A 16,680-nucleotide genomic window follows, 5' to 3' on the forward strand; every position below is an offset into this window, starting at 1 on the left:
ACAATGAACAAGGTCCTGAGAGCTTTTTGTGACCATTACCCTGGGGGAAGAGGAGCTCTTGGAGGACTTGACTTGACTCACACAAGTGCTGGTTCTTTAGGGCCTCTCGCTCTGCAAAACAGATTGTATTGAGGGTAAAAACCTTTCCAGCCTTGGCGGCATGGGTTGAGGACCTGCGGAGGATGCAGTGTTTGAGCGAGTCATCCTGTGCAGGCAGAAGGCAGAAGGAGGGTGGTCTGTATGAGGAAATTTGGGGGAGATTTCTGGATCTGACATAGACCAAGTATTAAAAGGGGAAAACCACCGGCACCCCCCATACCCTCATAGTTTATTTCTTGTGTCTATCTTGTAATGAGTATGTCAATGGCTCTTCATGGCGAAGTGTGTAGTAGAATGCAATCACGTCAAGCTACAGCTGAGGATGTTGTTACACCTCCATATTACCCGCTTTAGGCTATGGGCCGTAACACTGCAGAATGAAGGAGGGTGTTCACTGTAACTATGATTTACCCCTTCCTGAAATGTGCCACTACTTACCTCAGCTGCACTAGCGCCACATTCACCTTTTGCCCCAGGAGGCAGCGATCCCCCAATCATTGACACCAGACCAGCAGAGATCTTACTATTGCAATAGTCAATGTGACTATAAACAAGGAGGATTTGGGGAAAATGCCTGTAGAAATAGAAGGTTCAGGGAACACAACCAACAAGCCAACAGGATGAAACCTAGACCTGTTATTTAACATTCCCACTCCCACCTTGCTCAGATTCATCCCCTGAAAAGGTGGGGGTAACCCCTCTGCCCATTCTTAAAGAAGATTAAACTTGTTTGCATGTGTATGCATTATGTAGTGTAATAATGTTAACATAGTAGTCATTGTTTTCCAAAGTGTCTTGTCAGATGCTTGTTTTGAAAACTGTATTTGTAATCCCTCTCTCTGTAGTGTAGACCCCCAGTCTCTGCAGCCATCCTTTGACCATCCAGCTCCCCAGCAGTGACCACTGCCAAAGCAGATTTTAGAGTCAAAGAACCCAAATAGTGAGCATTATACTAGATGGGGTAGTCCCTTAATCACCACCTTAGATATCACCCAGGATTCAAGGAGGTGGCCATAATCACCCAAGACTCAGGAACTATGGGTAAGGGCGTTCAAAAGACATATGCCAGTATAAAAGGCTGGCCACATGTTATTTTTAAAACATTTGCTCAGGTTAAGTGTCCTCAAGGGTACGTGCCACTCCAAAGTGTGTCTTTTGCCCTTATATGCATTTATTCATAGTTTATTTTCTATTCTTGATTGGTAACATACCCTCTGGAAGACGCAGTCCCTCTCTGCTGGCACAAGTGGAAGCAGGGAGGCGAGCGAAGCATCTCATCACAGCCATGTCGAATTCATTTCTGACAAGTGGAATGGGCGGGAGAGGGGAACAGTGTGGGACATAATGCAAGAGCCCAGAACAACCAAGACACAAGCGTTGGCAACGCCAAAGGTTTGGGCTTTTGTGTAGGCATGGGAAAGCTGCTTGCCAGGCACTGCCGCACTGTTATTGACTTGGCATTGATGGTAGCAGGTGCAAAATGGTGTGAGTACCTGGGAATCTAATAGATGTGCCTGGCAAAGGCCTAATACTCAAACAGAAGCCAACAGTGTTGACTTTGCCAATGCTTGTTTTTAACAGGACATCAGTGAAGGGCTTGCATAGTGCTTATAAATCGAGTGGCTAAAGGCAGACTTGGCAGAGACATTTGTATTACATCAGTAGCTGTTTAATAGGGAGACAAGATTTAAAAAAAAGTAAAAAACCTGGACAGGGCAACTAACATAAAGATACGACTAACTAGTGGCTGTCAAGGCAATACACTTCAGTAGCGGTTGGAGGAGAAAGGGCTTTAAGTGTTGCTGTTCAAATTAACACATATTATAATTCATTTATTACAAACTAACACCATCTTAAGTTGTAAAATGCAGCATTTCTTCTGTGTCAGATTGTTCATTCATACCTGTCAGCTATGAAGACCGACTACCAACAACGGGGACCATTTCAGTTTCCAATGGACAAATAATCTTAAGAAAGGAGGACAGAGCATCAATAATCGGGACAGTCTTGGCAAAACCAGGACGTCTGGTCACCCTACTGTTTAATGCTCTAATTAAGTCATTAACTCTCAGAAGAATGCTTTGAAAAACACTTGTAGGCAGTTTGAAAACAAGTAAGGCTTGGATAAAGCGAGTTGAAAGAGTTCCCCTGAGGAAGTGTTTTGGACTGGGGAAGGGCAGGAACTGGGCGGGAATGGCCATAGGCATTAGCATGGCTATGGGCAGTCAATGGGCAGGCATATAACCAAACAACAATTAGAAGCTTTGTGTCCCTCCTCATATGCCTGCACTCTAATGCAATGGTTTTGGCTTATAGGCGGCTGTGCCACCTAATAGCCTAAACTAAAACCAAAGGGATTGTTCACGTTATGTTGCTCTACTCAACTTCTAGGGTGTCTTCACTATTGCGGGCTCTGCCCTCTGGGCACATTGTCAGTGCCAGTCACATCAAAAGCACCCCCCATTTCCTGAATCTTGGCCATCCTCATGATTTAAGATAGATGGCTACAAGCTGGTCTTGATTTTGTTTAACGTTGCCTTAGCATTATCAATCTAATGCGTTCACCCTTTCAGTAACTACAGAGAACATGTATTTCTGACCTGGTTAAAATGTGTGTCTCAGAACACAATACTAAGCTACGTTTCAATCTCTCTTCTCTATGTTTCTTTTACAGAACGGAGCTGACTTAATTTCATGTTTAAGGCATATGAAACCCATTGAAAACATGAGACAGGTATGTGTACGCGCTTCATTACAATGACACAACTGGAAGGTTTTATTTAATTTTTAGGTACAGCCAGAACGTGTAAAAAAGGGTAGTTGTTATTTTCTCTAAATGCCATGGGTTATAAGGACACAAGAAAGGGAAATTTAATTATTAGATTAAAATAAAATACAAACAAACACATATCTTTTCAAAGTTGTCACGTTCAATTGTTAGCACAGGTGCATTTATTTAACATTCAGCAAATGTCGATATCCATTTTAGTTCTCTAGACAACGCTAAACAAGGTATCCATTTTTTATTTGCATTCTCTGAGGCGGTTTGTGATGTTTCGTTTATTTATTTTTTTTTTGTGTGGGTTCAGTATCGGCCAGCCTTGATACACAATGCACTAAAGGCAAGTACTCAAAATGTGCTCAGACTAACAAGGCAGCAAACCCTTGTGTTAGTCTGTAGACATTGACACAATGGGCCTCATTACGACCCTGGTGGTACGGAGTGAACGGTGCCGTAAAAGGTGCCGGCGCCGTTCACCCCGTACCGCCGCATTACGAGTTCCCCTCGCGGGACACGGTAAGCATGCCTGGGAAAACCAGGCGTGCTTACCTGGTCCCGCGAGGGGAAGAGGGAGCAATCAACGGGCCATCTCGTAATGGCCCGTTGTTTCCTCCCTCTCCCATTCCCATTCAGCCCTATGGGGGCTGAAATGGGAATGGGGAAGGACCGTGTCCGGGTCCTTGGAGGGAGGAATTACTGGGCCTTCCAAACTCGGAATGACCCGGTAAGTCCTCATTCCGAGGATCTGGACCCCGACGCGATTTCGGCGGCAGCCATGCCACAAATAGCGGCATGGTTACAGCCGAACTCGTAATGAGGGCCAATGAGTGTTGTGATTAGGCAGAGCAAGCTACACTGGACACTCAGCATGCTAGAATCCTATATCTAGAAAAAGGCATTATAGAATGAGTAGTCCATTTTCCACCGTTGACTGATAACATTGATCATGTTTTTTTTATTTTTTATTTAAAAGTAACTGGAATTCAACTCTGCATATTGGGATGACACGTTTTGTAAAACTGCAGATGTTACATATATTATTTTGGAATGCTCAAATGCTATAGCTAACGTGTTTCTGTCTCTGGGAGCTTCCTCAGGACTAAGCAGGATTGTGTATTAATGGGATGATAATGATATTTCCCTACTTTGTATCAATATTGTGGGGGTTGGCAGTAACAGTTAAGGAATGGATTCATCAGATTACTTCAAAATCAGTTGCAAATTTGCTGCCAAGATAATGATGTACTCGCGGCGGTTGTAAATCTGTAACATTTAATCTACAATTGTCAAGTGAATTGGTAAAACCTCTTAAGTCAATTTATTGAAATCTTTACAGATTTGTGGTCTGCACGATAATTGGATGTTATTATCCTGAGGTAGCCAATGAGCTACTGATAGTGCATTTTAACTCTGCGCTGTTAGGGAGATGCGCTCCACCCATGGACTGTTGTCGCGTGTAGGCCCACAAACGCAATACATCAGCGGTGCACAAATGGTGGGAAAGGGTACAACAGATGGGGGATTTGGCTGCTTGTAGGTGGTCAGTATACCTGGGTATATGAAAAATAGAGCGCAGACTGCTTCTTGTTTATAAATGAGCATCAAGTCCTTTATTGTTAAAAGCCATCGCTTAGTAGCTGGTGGTACATACACCCTTATCTATGGCAGTCACTCGCCATATCCTTTTCTTCTGGTTTTGGGGTAAATTAATATCGGTTTGGTGGCAATAGAGATAATGTGAAAAGTTACTGTACTTGTATAATCCCAAGGGTAGGAGATTTATAGCCTGATTCATGGAATTATTTGCGTGAAAAACACAGATTTGCGCGCCTTTCTGGGCAAAACCCCCATTCTTCAAACAGGGATTTTCGGGCAGAAAGGCGCGCAAATCTGCGTTTTTCATGCAAATAATTCCAAGAATCAGGGTGTTAGACTTGTTAGAAGGCTTCTAGCTTTATAAACGTTGTTTCGTTTTTTGTTTTGTTTTAGTGAGTGGTTGTTTCTGTTATCTGTTGGTTTTGCTGAATTGTATTTCTCAATATGCCTTAAATTAAGTTTTTTGTTGCGTTGCAAAGAACTACATTGTACTCATTCTGCTATTTGTTACATGTTTCTTGAAATGATAAACACAGTTTAAAAAAAATATATGTTCTAGCTGGCCAATAGGGAGGTGTAAAAACGATGATTTGCAGAGTTGCCTGAAACATACCAGTGGTTATGATTAATTCAAAACCTCTGTCACTCTTGTGTGGATTATGACAAACAGATTAATTGGTACATATTTTTATTTTTATTTTATACAGTTTATTACAAACTTTTAAAATATTATTTCTGAAACCATCTTTCCAATCATCTCAACCGATCCACTGTTAAAACCTAAAATACTAATGAACTAGATTTAAACACAAATCATCCACAGACAAGATAATCGGTCACACCGCAATCCTTATCCTGGTGACATTCTTGATGTTTCCTTCCTTGCTTTAAATTGGCAACTCATCGTTCTTCGGTTATTAGCCTCATTTCCAGTTGTTCAAAATAGAATGTTAACGCGAAAACTAGTTTTTTATCACTCCTGTCAGCCATCACATTCCACCATTCCTCTCCATTTAAATGTGGTATTTTGGCAAATTCGCTACCCATATATTTGGTTCTGAGCTCTCTGCAATACAACACTAGATGTTTCAATGTTTCTTTGCTCGCATCACAGAACCTGTATTGAGAGTCAGGCTCATTTCTTCTACTTCTCAGGTTGACAACCTCTTTGGTTCGGAATAGTTTTTAACCGTAGCTCCATGAAAATGTTCCTCTTCTTATTGCATGGAAATATTTCTAAATACTTAGTAAGTGTATTTCTTGCTTTCGTTTCAGATGCAGCTTGTGCCATACACCTTTGAATGGCTCTCTGCTCTGACGTTTCACACCAGTCTTGAACACACAATCTTTTTTTTTTACAACATTCGGGTTGCCTATCAAGGCTTTGTTGTTCGAATTTAGTTGATCAAATTTAGTTGATGCAGGAGCAGATCACATATTTGTTTCCATCTGTCGAAGAGAGACTCACTTGCTTCATTTGCACTCAAGATTTAGTACTGAGGGAGCTTGTCTGCTCCAATCACATTCCTGTAAATAGAGAGCATGTTCCACAAGACCCTTGCGTTAATAGAGGTTAGACCTAACACGTATCTAATACAAGCCGTTGGAGTACCTCTAGGCAATTGGTACATATGATACTTTGTGATATGCCTTATAGGAGCAATGCTCATACTGGTTAAGCCGCCTAGGTTTCAGGTCTTATAAACTGCCTCTTGATCATGGACACTATTCATTAATGATGTCAAGAGGACCCTGTCAATCCTCATAAAACGATTGACTTAATGGTGACCATCTTTAAAAACTACACTGGGCACTCATTTACAAATGGGATCTGTCTGCTGTCCCTTCTAAATCAATTTAAAAAAGGGGACCTGCAATATACCTCTGCATTCGCACACATCCCCAATGCTGATGAAGACTAGGGACATGCTGCTGCCACTTGCAGCCACCCGGCATGGTGCTTGGAGCATCTTCTTAGGGGTGGGCTTGTTGTTTGCGATGCATGCTTCACATTCAACTACACATATGATAAACTGTAAATAAGGTAGCCACAGTGCTTAATTTGTAAGAGAATAATTGACAGGGTCCAAACATTTTCCAGCATGGTTGTGACCTGGCGGGGGGCAGTTCCCCACCATTGCTGCCACCACCGACAGCTGCTCCCCACAGTGTTCACGCGTCTTGGGAGGATAGCTCTGGGGCAACGTTCTCGCCTGGGAAGCAAGACGACATGCAGCAACACAGGTTTGATCCCCGGGTCCACGCTTAGAAACCTCTGGGTATTAAGTGCGTTATAAATAACCTATCATATCATATAATTTGGGGTTAAACTACAGCTTGCACCTGCTCATTGGGGTTGATGGATGCTCTGGCTATAATCACTTCATAATCAATTTGAGTCTGAGACAATAAGTGCTGGCGCTCAGAAATAAGTGCAGGTCTGAGCCCTGGCAAACACCCCCATAAATTAAGCACTGGGCAGACATGGGTGGAAACAGATTCCCGTTTGCCTCGTACTTTCCTCAGCACGCAGCCAGAGCATCCTCAGACCACGAGTAGCAGAGCTCTGGGAATGGGGGAATCCAAAATGGAGTGCATCGCTGGACAAGCCAGTGACACCATGACCAATACACACTCGCTGACCGCTGAGTGACCCTACGCCTGCATGCACAGCGTGTGCATGGCTGCCAGTACGAGTGACATGCAGGAATTACAAACTGCACAAGCCCAAATGTGCTTTGTGAATTAGGTCATGTGCAAATTGTGCATATTCTGCAATGTGTTAATGCCTTTGTCCGGCTCATGTTGGAAAGATTTTTGGAGAGACTGCAATGCCGCACTGCTATTTTTAATTTCTGACGCGTATTGTCAGAACTACTTATTAAAAATAATATAGGCTTATAGACCACGCAGAGGTAATTTGTCATGGTCCATAAGTTGGGGAAAGGTCATTATCGCAAGTGATAATGACCGCTCCCGAGGTCCGTCAGGCTATTATCACACGGTTTTGGTATTCTGTGGTGAAGTAAAAATGTGACTTTAATTGTGAGTGAAGTAAACAGACAAAGTGAAGAAGTAAATTAAATGTGTTTTTATTTTGTAATATTTAAATAAGGTTGTCTTCATACGTTAATCATTTATATTGACGTGCTGGTTATACTGAGCGATATTAACGTGCGTGCATTAGGTGTCATATGTCATGTACAATTAAAAGATCCTTCTCCAAGAAGGTAAAACCCTGTTTTAGCTTTCCCATTGTTGCGTTAAATAGGAAAAGGGCCCTCTCAGAGAGGAAGCGTCTCGTGGAAAACAATATCGTGCCTTGCATTTGCATTGTTTTTCCCTATTTGCTTTGACGACATTGGGCCTCATTAGGAGACCGGCACCGTTCATTATGGGCTGCCCTATTACGAGGACTGCTGCGGGTCCCGCTAGCAGTCCAGGATGCTAACAGGTTCGTTGCTAGCATCCTCCCCAATCCCATTGGGAATGGGGATGTACCGGGTCCGGGTCCCGTGAAAGGGATTTATCGGGCCATCCAAGGTTGGAATGGCCGGGTAAGTCCCCTTTTGTGGGACCTGGACCTGGAACCCGGTATGGAGGTAGCCATTCCGCTTTTAGCGGCATGGCTACCTCCATACTCGTAATGAGGCCCATAATGTTCAGTATGCCGACAGTAGCAGTTGTTATTGACTGCTCTCTGTGCCTTCTGATTGGATGAAAGGTGGTCAATAATGACCTCCATGTGCTAATAGTGTAGGGGCACTTTATGTGTTTATATGTCCCTGTCATCATTTCATTGGTATAAACAGCTCTGCCATGTGAGTTGTCGGGACTATGGGCACCTCTGTCACAAATGCAAAGCACAGAAGCTGGTTAATTTTAACTGTGTTTGTGACAGTAATGCACTTACCGATATTTTGAGGAACAGGAGTGTGCATTAAAGTAGGAGACCACTCTCCATCTTGATTCATCTGCTATCGCCCTCGTGCCCTCCCTGGAGTTATTATTTTTAATCCATATATGGATCAGAATAATGAGCTTCTTGGAAACACTTAGATAGAGGGACCTGGTGAACTCATGTGCCTTCGTATAATGCAATAATTACCCAAATAAAATAAATAAATAAATAAAGAAAACAAAAATAAAAACGAAATAACAGGCAGGAAATCTGAACCATAAAGAACCTTTTCAGAAAATGGTATATATACTCCACAAGTGAGTGCTCTAGACTGGCGGGCGAGCACTGGAGGTGGTGCTGGGATTATAGCAAGGCTCTTTGCAGCCTGATCAAAATCATCCAAAGAATAACACATGACATCAAAATAAGATTATTTAAAATATTTGTGATATTGATTAAACCATTACTTACAATACATAACATGACAGAACAACACAATATGAGTAAGGCAGGAGAAGCGTTGGAAGGTTTGCACCACAAAGGAGGGCCTTCAGTGGTGGAGGTGCACACATGCTCATTCATTGCAAGTCCATAAAACAAGAGAGGAAGGAGAGAGGAGAAGACATGGCCATATGGGGATTTCTGGTCGGTCTGATGAGCGAAGGAGCATGCTTGACTTTCAATTGGGGAGGGAGGATTCACAGTGGTTGCTGAGTGAACCAAGTCTTCAGTCTTCTGCAGAACCTCATGAGGAAGCTTCGGAGATAACATTTGCAGGTATTCAACTCTCTCTGAGGTGTTACGAGGTGCTGCAATATTGTTTCAGAAAGTGCATTTGGAATTCCAGGCAAGGGTGGAAAGCTAAATGGTTATAGTCTCGGGGTCTAACTTAATAAAAATGTTTTAACATGTGAAAGTCCCATTGAAAACATTTTATCTAACATGAGGGAAGCCTGCACTTAGCAAGTTTGAATCCTGAGCTAGGACTGACTTAGTCTTTTATACTTATGAGGTTGATAAATAATGCACCTTTAAAAATGGGGTAAACAAATGCTTGTTATTAAAGATCTTAAAAGTGTTGAGACTGGCATCAAGTGCAACATGAATAGCGTCACCAATTGTGTCGGGCAATAATATTTCCTAAAATCGGGTACCCCAATTCCTCCCTACCAGACTGCATTTTGTATGTTGTGAGGGCAATTCAGGGTTGGAAGCCTTGCCACAGCAGGTCTCTAAGAATAGCGTACACTCTATCAAACTTGATTTTAGAATTGTGATGGGGTATTTGGTAAGGCGTATACGTATGTCTGACACTCGTCTATGTTCATTTTACGCCCGTTTTCTTTCACTGCATTTTTTGCTGAATTCTTTTATTTTTATTATTTGGGAGGGTCCCCCCAAACTCCCCTCCCCTATTATGTATTCCCTATACACCACCCCACCCTACCCCTTATATGACCCCCATATTTTGTAATGTTTTTCTCCAGCAAAACATTTTCAGCAGAAAGTGCTGTGAAAAGAAATGGATGATGAATGAACGTCATACCCTCTGATGCATCAGCATCTTGTAGAGTATATTGTTTGTTTGCTTGTTTTATTATTTATAACGCGTGCCAGACCCGGGGTTATCAGGGCGCAAAGAAAGCAACAAGAACATTTTCAGCTTTGGTTACATTGCTGTGCAGTTATATGCATATATATACAGATTATGTACAGAGGGGCAGTGTCGCTGGAAGTGGCTGGATTAGTATGGGCAGAAGTCAGAATGTAACAGTCAAGATAAAGGAGGTGGATACAGGCAGGGAGAAAACAGACAGGAGGGAGTGGAGGCGTTGGGTGGGGCAGTCTATGTGTTAGTGGTCATTTTCCTTAATCAATGAGGATGTGCCTAAAGCGTGGAAATGTTTTCTCTACTCTTAAGGATGGAGGAAGTGAGTTCCAAAGTTGTGCGGCTTTATCCGGCAAGCTACTTCCTCTGGTTTTCGATCGTTTGAATCTGTGCACCGTCAGGAGGTTGGAGTTGGCAGTTCTAGTAGGGCTGTTGGAAGTGTGTCTCTTGAATCTGTCTATGAGGTATCGTGGGGTGGCATTATTAAGACATTTATGTACAAGTGAAGCAACTTTTAGTTAGATGTTCTCCAATGTGGAGAGCCAGTTGTTCAATCTTCTTGTGTCAGAGATATGATCTTTTTTGGGAATATTCAATGCTGCTCTGAGAGCATTTTTTAATAGAATCTGGATTTTCTGATAAATGCACACATCCCGTGAGGTCAGCGCTGTAGCCCTCCCTAGCAAAGATATTGGCAGAGATTTCTAGTGTTTGATGTCTTGAAGGAAGCAGGAAGTTGTTGCCTCCATCATTGTGTTTGTATTTGTATTTATTTGTATTTTATTGAATTTATATAGCCCTTTACTCCAAAGTGCTTTACATGAGAACAAGTAAACAATACAGCAAGCATGAGATAACAATTTAACCACAACCTGAAAACAGTATGAAGAACAACTTACAAAATTGCAGGGGTGAGAACGGTGAATTGTGTTTGAGAGATACCCGCTTGTGTTTACAGATGGGAATGCCCAGATAGTTCAACGATTCACGGAATATATGGCAAATACATACTGGGGGGATAGCAAGTTCCATTCCTTGTGGGGAAAACGATATTGATTTGTGCCAATACACCACTAGTCCACGGACCGACCATCCTAAACTCTTTCAGAATTTCTTTCACCCTTGGAGAGGATCAAATGGGGTCACCAAAGAAGATTAGGCGATCATCTGCATACAGGGACACTCTGTCTTCATGTCCAGTGGGCCACAAAAGGACGTGCCACGTCGGGTCAGTTCTCAACCAAATTTACAGCAGTTTCAATGACCAGGGTGAACAGAAGCAAAGAGAGGGGACAACCCTGTCTGGCCCCAACAGGAATGTTTTGGAGGACGCGCCACTGACATTGACCCTCGCTATTCGTTTTTTTCGTATAGTAACCTGATCCAACGTATGAATTCAGTACCCAGGTCCATTCACTGCTGTATCCTCCAAAGGAAATCCCACACCACAGAGTCAAACAATTTCTCGAAGTCAATGGAGAGGATAGAGAGTGGGATTTGAATGAGATGGGCATGGGCAATTGCCACATGGAGCCACCTTAAATTCTTTTCTGGTGGACCTATCGGGCAAAAGCCTGCATTGATCAGGCTGTATTATTGATGGAATAACCTTCAACAAACGGCTGACAAAGATCTTAGCTAGGATTATATCTTCAGCATTGATGCGCAATATGGGTCTGTTTGAGGAGCATTCAGTAAGGGGGGATATTCATTTTGGTGATAACCACTATTGTTGCTTGATGAAGATCCGGGGGAAGTTTGCCCAATTCCCTGCTTTTTTTAAAGAGGTCAAGCATTGGTTTAGTGATTCTATTGCTGTGTGTTTTCCAAAGCTCCACTGGGACTGGACCCGGTGACTTCCCAGATTGGAGATCTGAGATTGCATGAGCGATTTCTTCTTCCGTAATATCTCAACCTAGGGTTTTCGTTGTTCCCTAGTATGCAGTAACACAAGCTCATCCACGGTGACAGATTCATCGGGAGCCTCTGGCATTTGTGGTGTCTGATAGCGCCTCTCATAATATTTGGCAAACGCGTCCGCTACCTCCCTGCCAGCTGATGTTCGTCCTCCCACCCTGTCTTCCATCTCCCTAACATATCTGGATCCTTATGTCCTCTTTCGAACCATGTCAATATTTACCCAGCTTTATCTCCTACTTCATAGACTCGAGTAATGTTATCCCAGTGTGCTTGGTGAACATTATTAAGATATTAGGTATTTCTCTCTAGTTCGTAGGAGTACTCCTTGTGAGTCACTAAAATGTGTGGAGAGAAAATCACCTTCCAGTTGCATTAGGTGGCCACTATTTCTTCCATATTTCGTGTGTGGGTTGGATTATGACACGCTAATTGCTTCCCCCGGATTAGTTTTTAACCTCTCCCATAACGTTACTGGGTTGTCAACAGGCTGCGTGTTAATCATAAACTATTCTTCCATTTTGACTGCTCGCCCTTACATTATTTCGGGGAGCCGCCCCAGGTACCAGCTATTATAACGCCAAAGTCTCTCTGTTCGAGGATTGTTATCTCTGATCTCTATCAACAGTGATGCCATTTCGCCTTGTGGAATCAAAAATGAGTTAACCACGATAAGGATGCATGAACACCGGAGTGAAAATAGAAACCCCTGATTTGAGCATGAAGTGACCTCCATATGTCAGCCAAACCCAGTACTGAGGTAGAAGTGTACAATCTAGAATGTGCATTCGAAGGTCTAGCCCGGCGGTGAGTACGGTCTAATTCTTAATTCATTACTTAGTTAAAGTCTCGCCCCAAGATCCACATATCAGTCGGATGTCATACCAACAGGCTTTGAATGTCCTGCAGGAGTTCCATGGTTGGTAGCCGTGGAGCATACACAAAACATACATGCCGCGGGGCTCCTGTATAACCATAGTGAGTGCAACCGGTAAACGTTTGTGGAACAAAATCGTCACTACCCTAGACCCCTTGAGAAACCTGCATGTACATTACTTCTGTAGTCGGTCCTTCTAAAGAACCTGCATTCTCTCCCCACCAAGTGCATCTCTTGTAGTAAGAGGACATCCAGCGTGTGTCTTTTTATGTATTGTAGAACAATCCCCCTTTTGATCCAATCACAGAGGTCATTGACATTTCACGAGAGAAGTGATAGCCTCCTATTTTTAAGTATATGACGTCAGTATTAGTCCTCAACAGAAGTGCAAAGTGAGCGTGTGTGTTTGAAGCAGAGTAAACCATCTGGGCATCATTTATCATAGTGTCCTTAGTAGGCTGTGTAACTTTTAGAAACAAGTATACAACCTGATTCCCCCCGCCTTATACTTCCACCCAATTTGAAGTGCCCATCGCCCAAACATGCAACATGCCAGCAAAGCTGACTCAACAGATACCAGTAACAATACGTGTCAACTGTCAGGGGCTTTCACAGCCTTCAGGTCCAGTTGGCTCTGCATACTAGCCCAAGTTCATTTTCAGATGTATTGTCCCCCCCCCCCTGCTTCCCCCCCCCCCCCGATGAACCTTGTGTTCATTATCACGTCAGAAGGTGGGGATCTCATCCTGTGTCCAATGAGGCAAAGGCCCGTTCATCCAGTATTTCCCTGGGTTCTTCTGAGAGGGTCGGAAGTAGCGTGGGACGTTTGGGATCATCCATGGTTGGGAGCCTACCGTCCACCTATAATTCTCTCCAGTTCCATGCTCCCTGGGTGTCCGTAAAGAAATTTTCAGTTCGAGTACTTTGTAAGTTGCGCTGGGAAGGACTGAGCATATGTCCCTGCGGTGGATTGCAGTTTCCATTTGACAGATTCAAACCACTGCGGAGCCTTTTTGGACTGCTCTCGTGGATTCTGTGAAGAAGGTTATTTTAGCGCGGGACCATAGTTGCGCGCCATGTGCAGAATAGTGTCATGATCTCTATTGTTCAGTAACTTGGCAACAACGGTTCTTGGTTATAGATAACCACAATACCTGTTTGCAAAAGACTAGTGATAAGGCAAGTTCTCTTAAACTATCCCCTCACCCTAGATAAGCGGACCATCGGCGCAACCTAGGGGTAGAAAGTACAGGAGGGCTTAGTTTAGTTTGGTTGGAGGGCAAGACAGGCAAGAGTTACACATTTGGTAAGGATAAAAAGTATAAATTGTGAATAATAACTTAATTGCAGCAGTAACAGAACTGTAGCTGTATTAAACATGTCCTATTCAAGCGTGCTTTGAGCCACTTCATTTGTAGGCAATATGTGTCTCCTCACTGCGGATCCTAGCACTGAAGTCCTGATTCAAAATAAACATTGGTAAAGCCAGGTAATTACAGCACAGTGGAAATGTGGTGGCAAACGCCTCAACGTGAAATGTGAATGTGTGCTCCGCCGTGCTTGCTCATTGCGCGCGATACATTTCGATCTATCAGGCTCTGTGCTCTCTGCATTGCTGGTCAATATTTTCTTACAAATGGATATTGATTGATTGATATAGAGAAAAGCACTGACACGGATCTATATTCCTTTGATGCATCCAATGTTCCCATTAGTGAACACATGTACGGTTCTGCCCTTATTGTCAGAATCTATAATCACTGAAGACAATAAAAGGGCTTCATTAAACTGCGTTGGTGTGGAATCTTCAAGTAAGTTAAGGACACATTACAGACATGGCACATTCGCCACAGCCAATCAGACTGCTCCAAACATGGACTGAAACCTATTGGTGCAAGCAGTGTTAAAAGCAAGCCGACGTGGGCGGAGCCAGTCTAAAAATGTTGGTGGGGCTGGATGGCAGTTTTGAAAGCTGGAAGTGAGTGGGGCCTTTCAAGTGCCAAGGACGAGTATGCTCATTCTTTTTGCATAGACTTGCATTATAGCCTGGCAGTTAAGGGGTTAAATCCACTGCAGAGTGATGCGTTCTGCCACAAAGCAAGAAGGGCTGAACCCCTGCCATGCGCAATGTGGGCACAGCCCATGCTGACTGTGGAATCAGAAAAAATACAATTTTACGGCTGTTACACCGAGCAAAGGAAAATACACCGACACGGGCTTGCAAAGATTCCCAGAATCTTTATTACGAAACTGAACAGAATTCAACAAAGTACACAAATAGCTATTTGGCCGTCAATACATCACAGAGACCACCAGCAGGGTTCAATGTGAGCAGTGAACAGAATTTCCTAGCTGGACATCGACGCATTTATACAATTTGTAAAATGATGTCCAGCCCTCTTACAGGTTAATCATACTCTGGGCTAGGCTCGCGCCAGGTTCACTTTCCTAATTTACATATCTCGTGTATGCGGTTTACTTTTTTAATACATTTACTAACACACTCCATTATTCTTTAATCTAACATTTACACTCTTTACATGCTGGTTTAATACAGACCAAACACATGTTTCACTTATTATATTTGGATAGCATTACTGTTCTTGTATACTTGTAGTTTAACTTTGCTAATTCAAGTAATCCCCTGCTCCCGAGGTCAACAAAGGACAAGGTCTACATGACCCTAACATATAGCCTGAGGGCAGGTTGGACATTAACTCCCCTACAGAGGTCGGAGAGGTTAAGGCAAGAACAAGGACACACGAGACAGCCATTTTAGATTACAGGGTGACTTTGTATAAAACCCCAAAATGGCTGTTTCTAACCTAAAATGGAGGCTTGATTCAAGATGGCGGCTTACATCAATTTCTAAGGTCAAGACCTTGCCGTAGAGAGTTATTCTCGTACAATTTTAAGCAACTTGGCGTAGGCCACTATAAATACTAATCGTTTGTAATAAGAGGCATAATTTAATATCCGATTTGACATGACGACTCATCGCACCAAGCCATATCCTCCTCATTATGCCCTCTGATGCCCTAACCTACCTCTACCACCTTGATGCGGCTGGCATAGCGCCACCCCCACTGCTTCCTCACCTCCACACCTGTTCTCCACCATGGTAATGGATGGGGGGCAAGGGTTGTAGCTCTATCAGTTATTTCCTAACAGCATTTATTTGTATTTCGTCACCATGTTCCTACACATATACAAATGGCACTTCACAAGCAAAATGTTTGCCCGTGGTGCAAAAAGCAATCATGCTGAATTTACATGGTGTAAGAGGCGGGGGGTGAGGGAGAGTTCCACCAGCAGGGATCCAGAACAGAGAAGGTGCAGCCCTCTACATTGTATCCTGGTATGACAATGAAGGCACTCTAGTGTACACCACACACGCTCTATCAAGGTCCTCCTTCCAATATTCTAGAAGTGGGTGCCTTGATACTCTTGAATTTCTCCACAGCATTGGATCACCATTACTCTCCAGTCAACCCCCATTGTGCCGGTTAAGGTGTCTCCACCCTTACCAGGCTCCCTTATACCTGTCAGACAGAACCCACACAATCATTATCCCTTTTCACGTTTAAGTGCGCATCTTTCTCCTTTGGCCTCTCTCTGTGTTCATTTCTGCCACTCGTTCTCTTCAGTGTGTACATAGGCTTCTGTCCTTCCTCATCAACTGATTTTAGATTTCTATATTCTCTATCCCAAATGACACTGCAACTCTGACTCATTTTGACAACAACCTTTACGCAACCACCGCTCCTTTACCTGCTGCTTGCAGGCCAGTTACACCAGTATAAAATGTAGAGGCTGCACCTTCTCTGTACTGGATCCCTGCTGGCGGAACTCACTCTCTCTCCATCCAGCTCGCTTCCATCCATGATCCGCTAGCCTTT

At 43.3% G+C, this 16,680-nt stretch overlaps 1 protein-coding gene across 3 annotated transcripts in view; it reads left to right on the forward strand.

The window, feature by feature from the left end:
• The window catches only part of ZNF385D (zinc finger protein 385D), a 694,135-nt gene that overhangs the window by 237,137 nt on the left and 440,318 nt on the right, over positions 1–16,680 (forward strand). For all 3 annotated transcript variants that reach the window (XM_069648866.1, XM_069648865.1, XM_069648868.1), the window contains one exon: positions 2,774–2,833. In XM_069648866.1, coding sequence (XP_069504967.1) covers positions 2,774–2,833 — 60 coding nt within the window. The remainder of the gene's footprint in view (positions 1–2,773; positions 2,834–16,680) is intronic.

The sequence above is a fragment of the Ambystoma mexicanum genome, chromosome 2q (assembly GCF_040938575.1).
Source record: "Ambystoma mexicanum isolate Mex_15411 chromosome 2q, UKY_AmexF1_1, whole genome shotgun sequence".
Taxonomy (NCBI): domain Eukaryota; kingdom Metazoa; phylum Chordata; class Amphibia; order Caudata; family Ambystomatidae; genus Ambystoma; species Ambystoma mexicanum.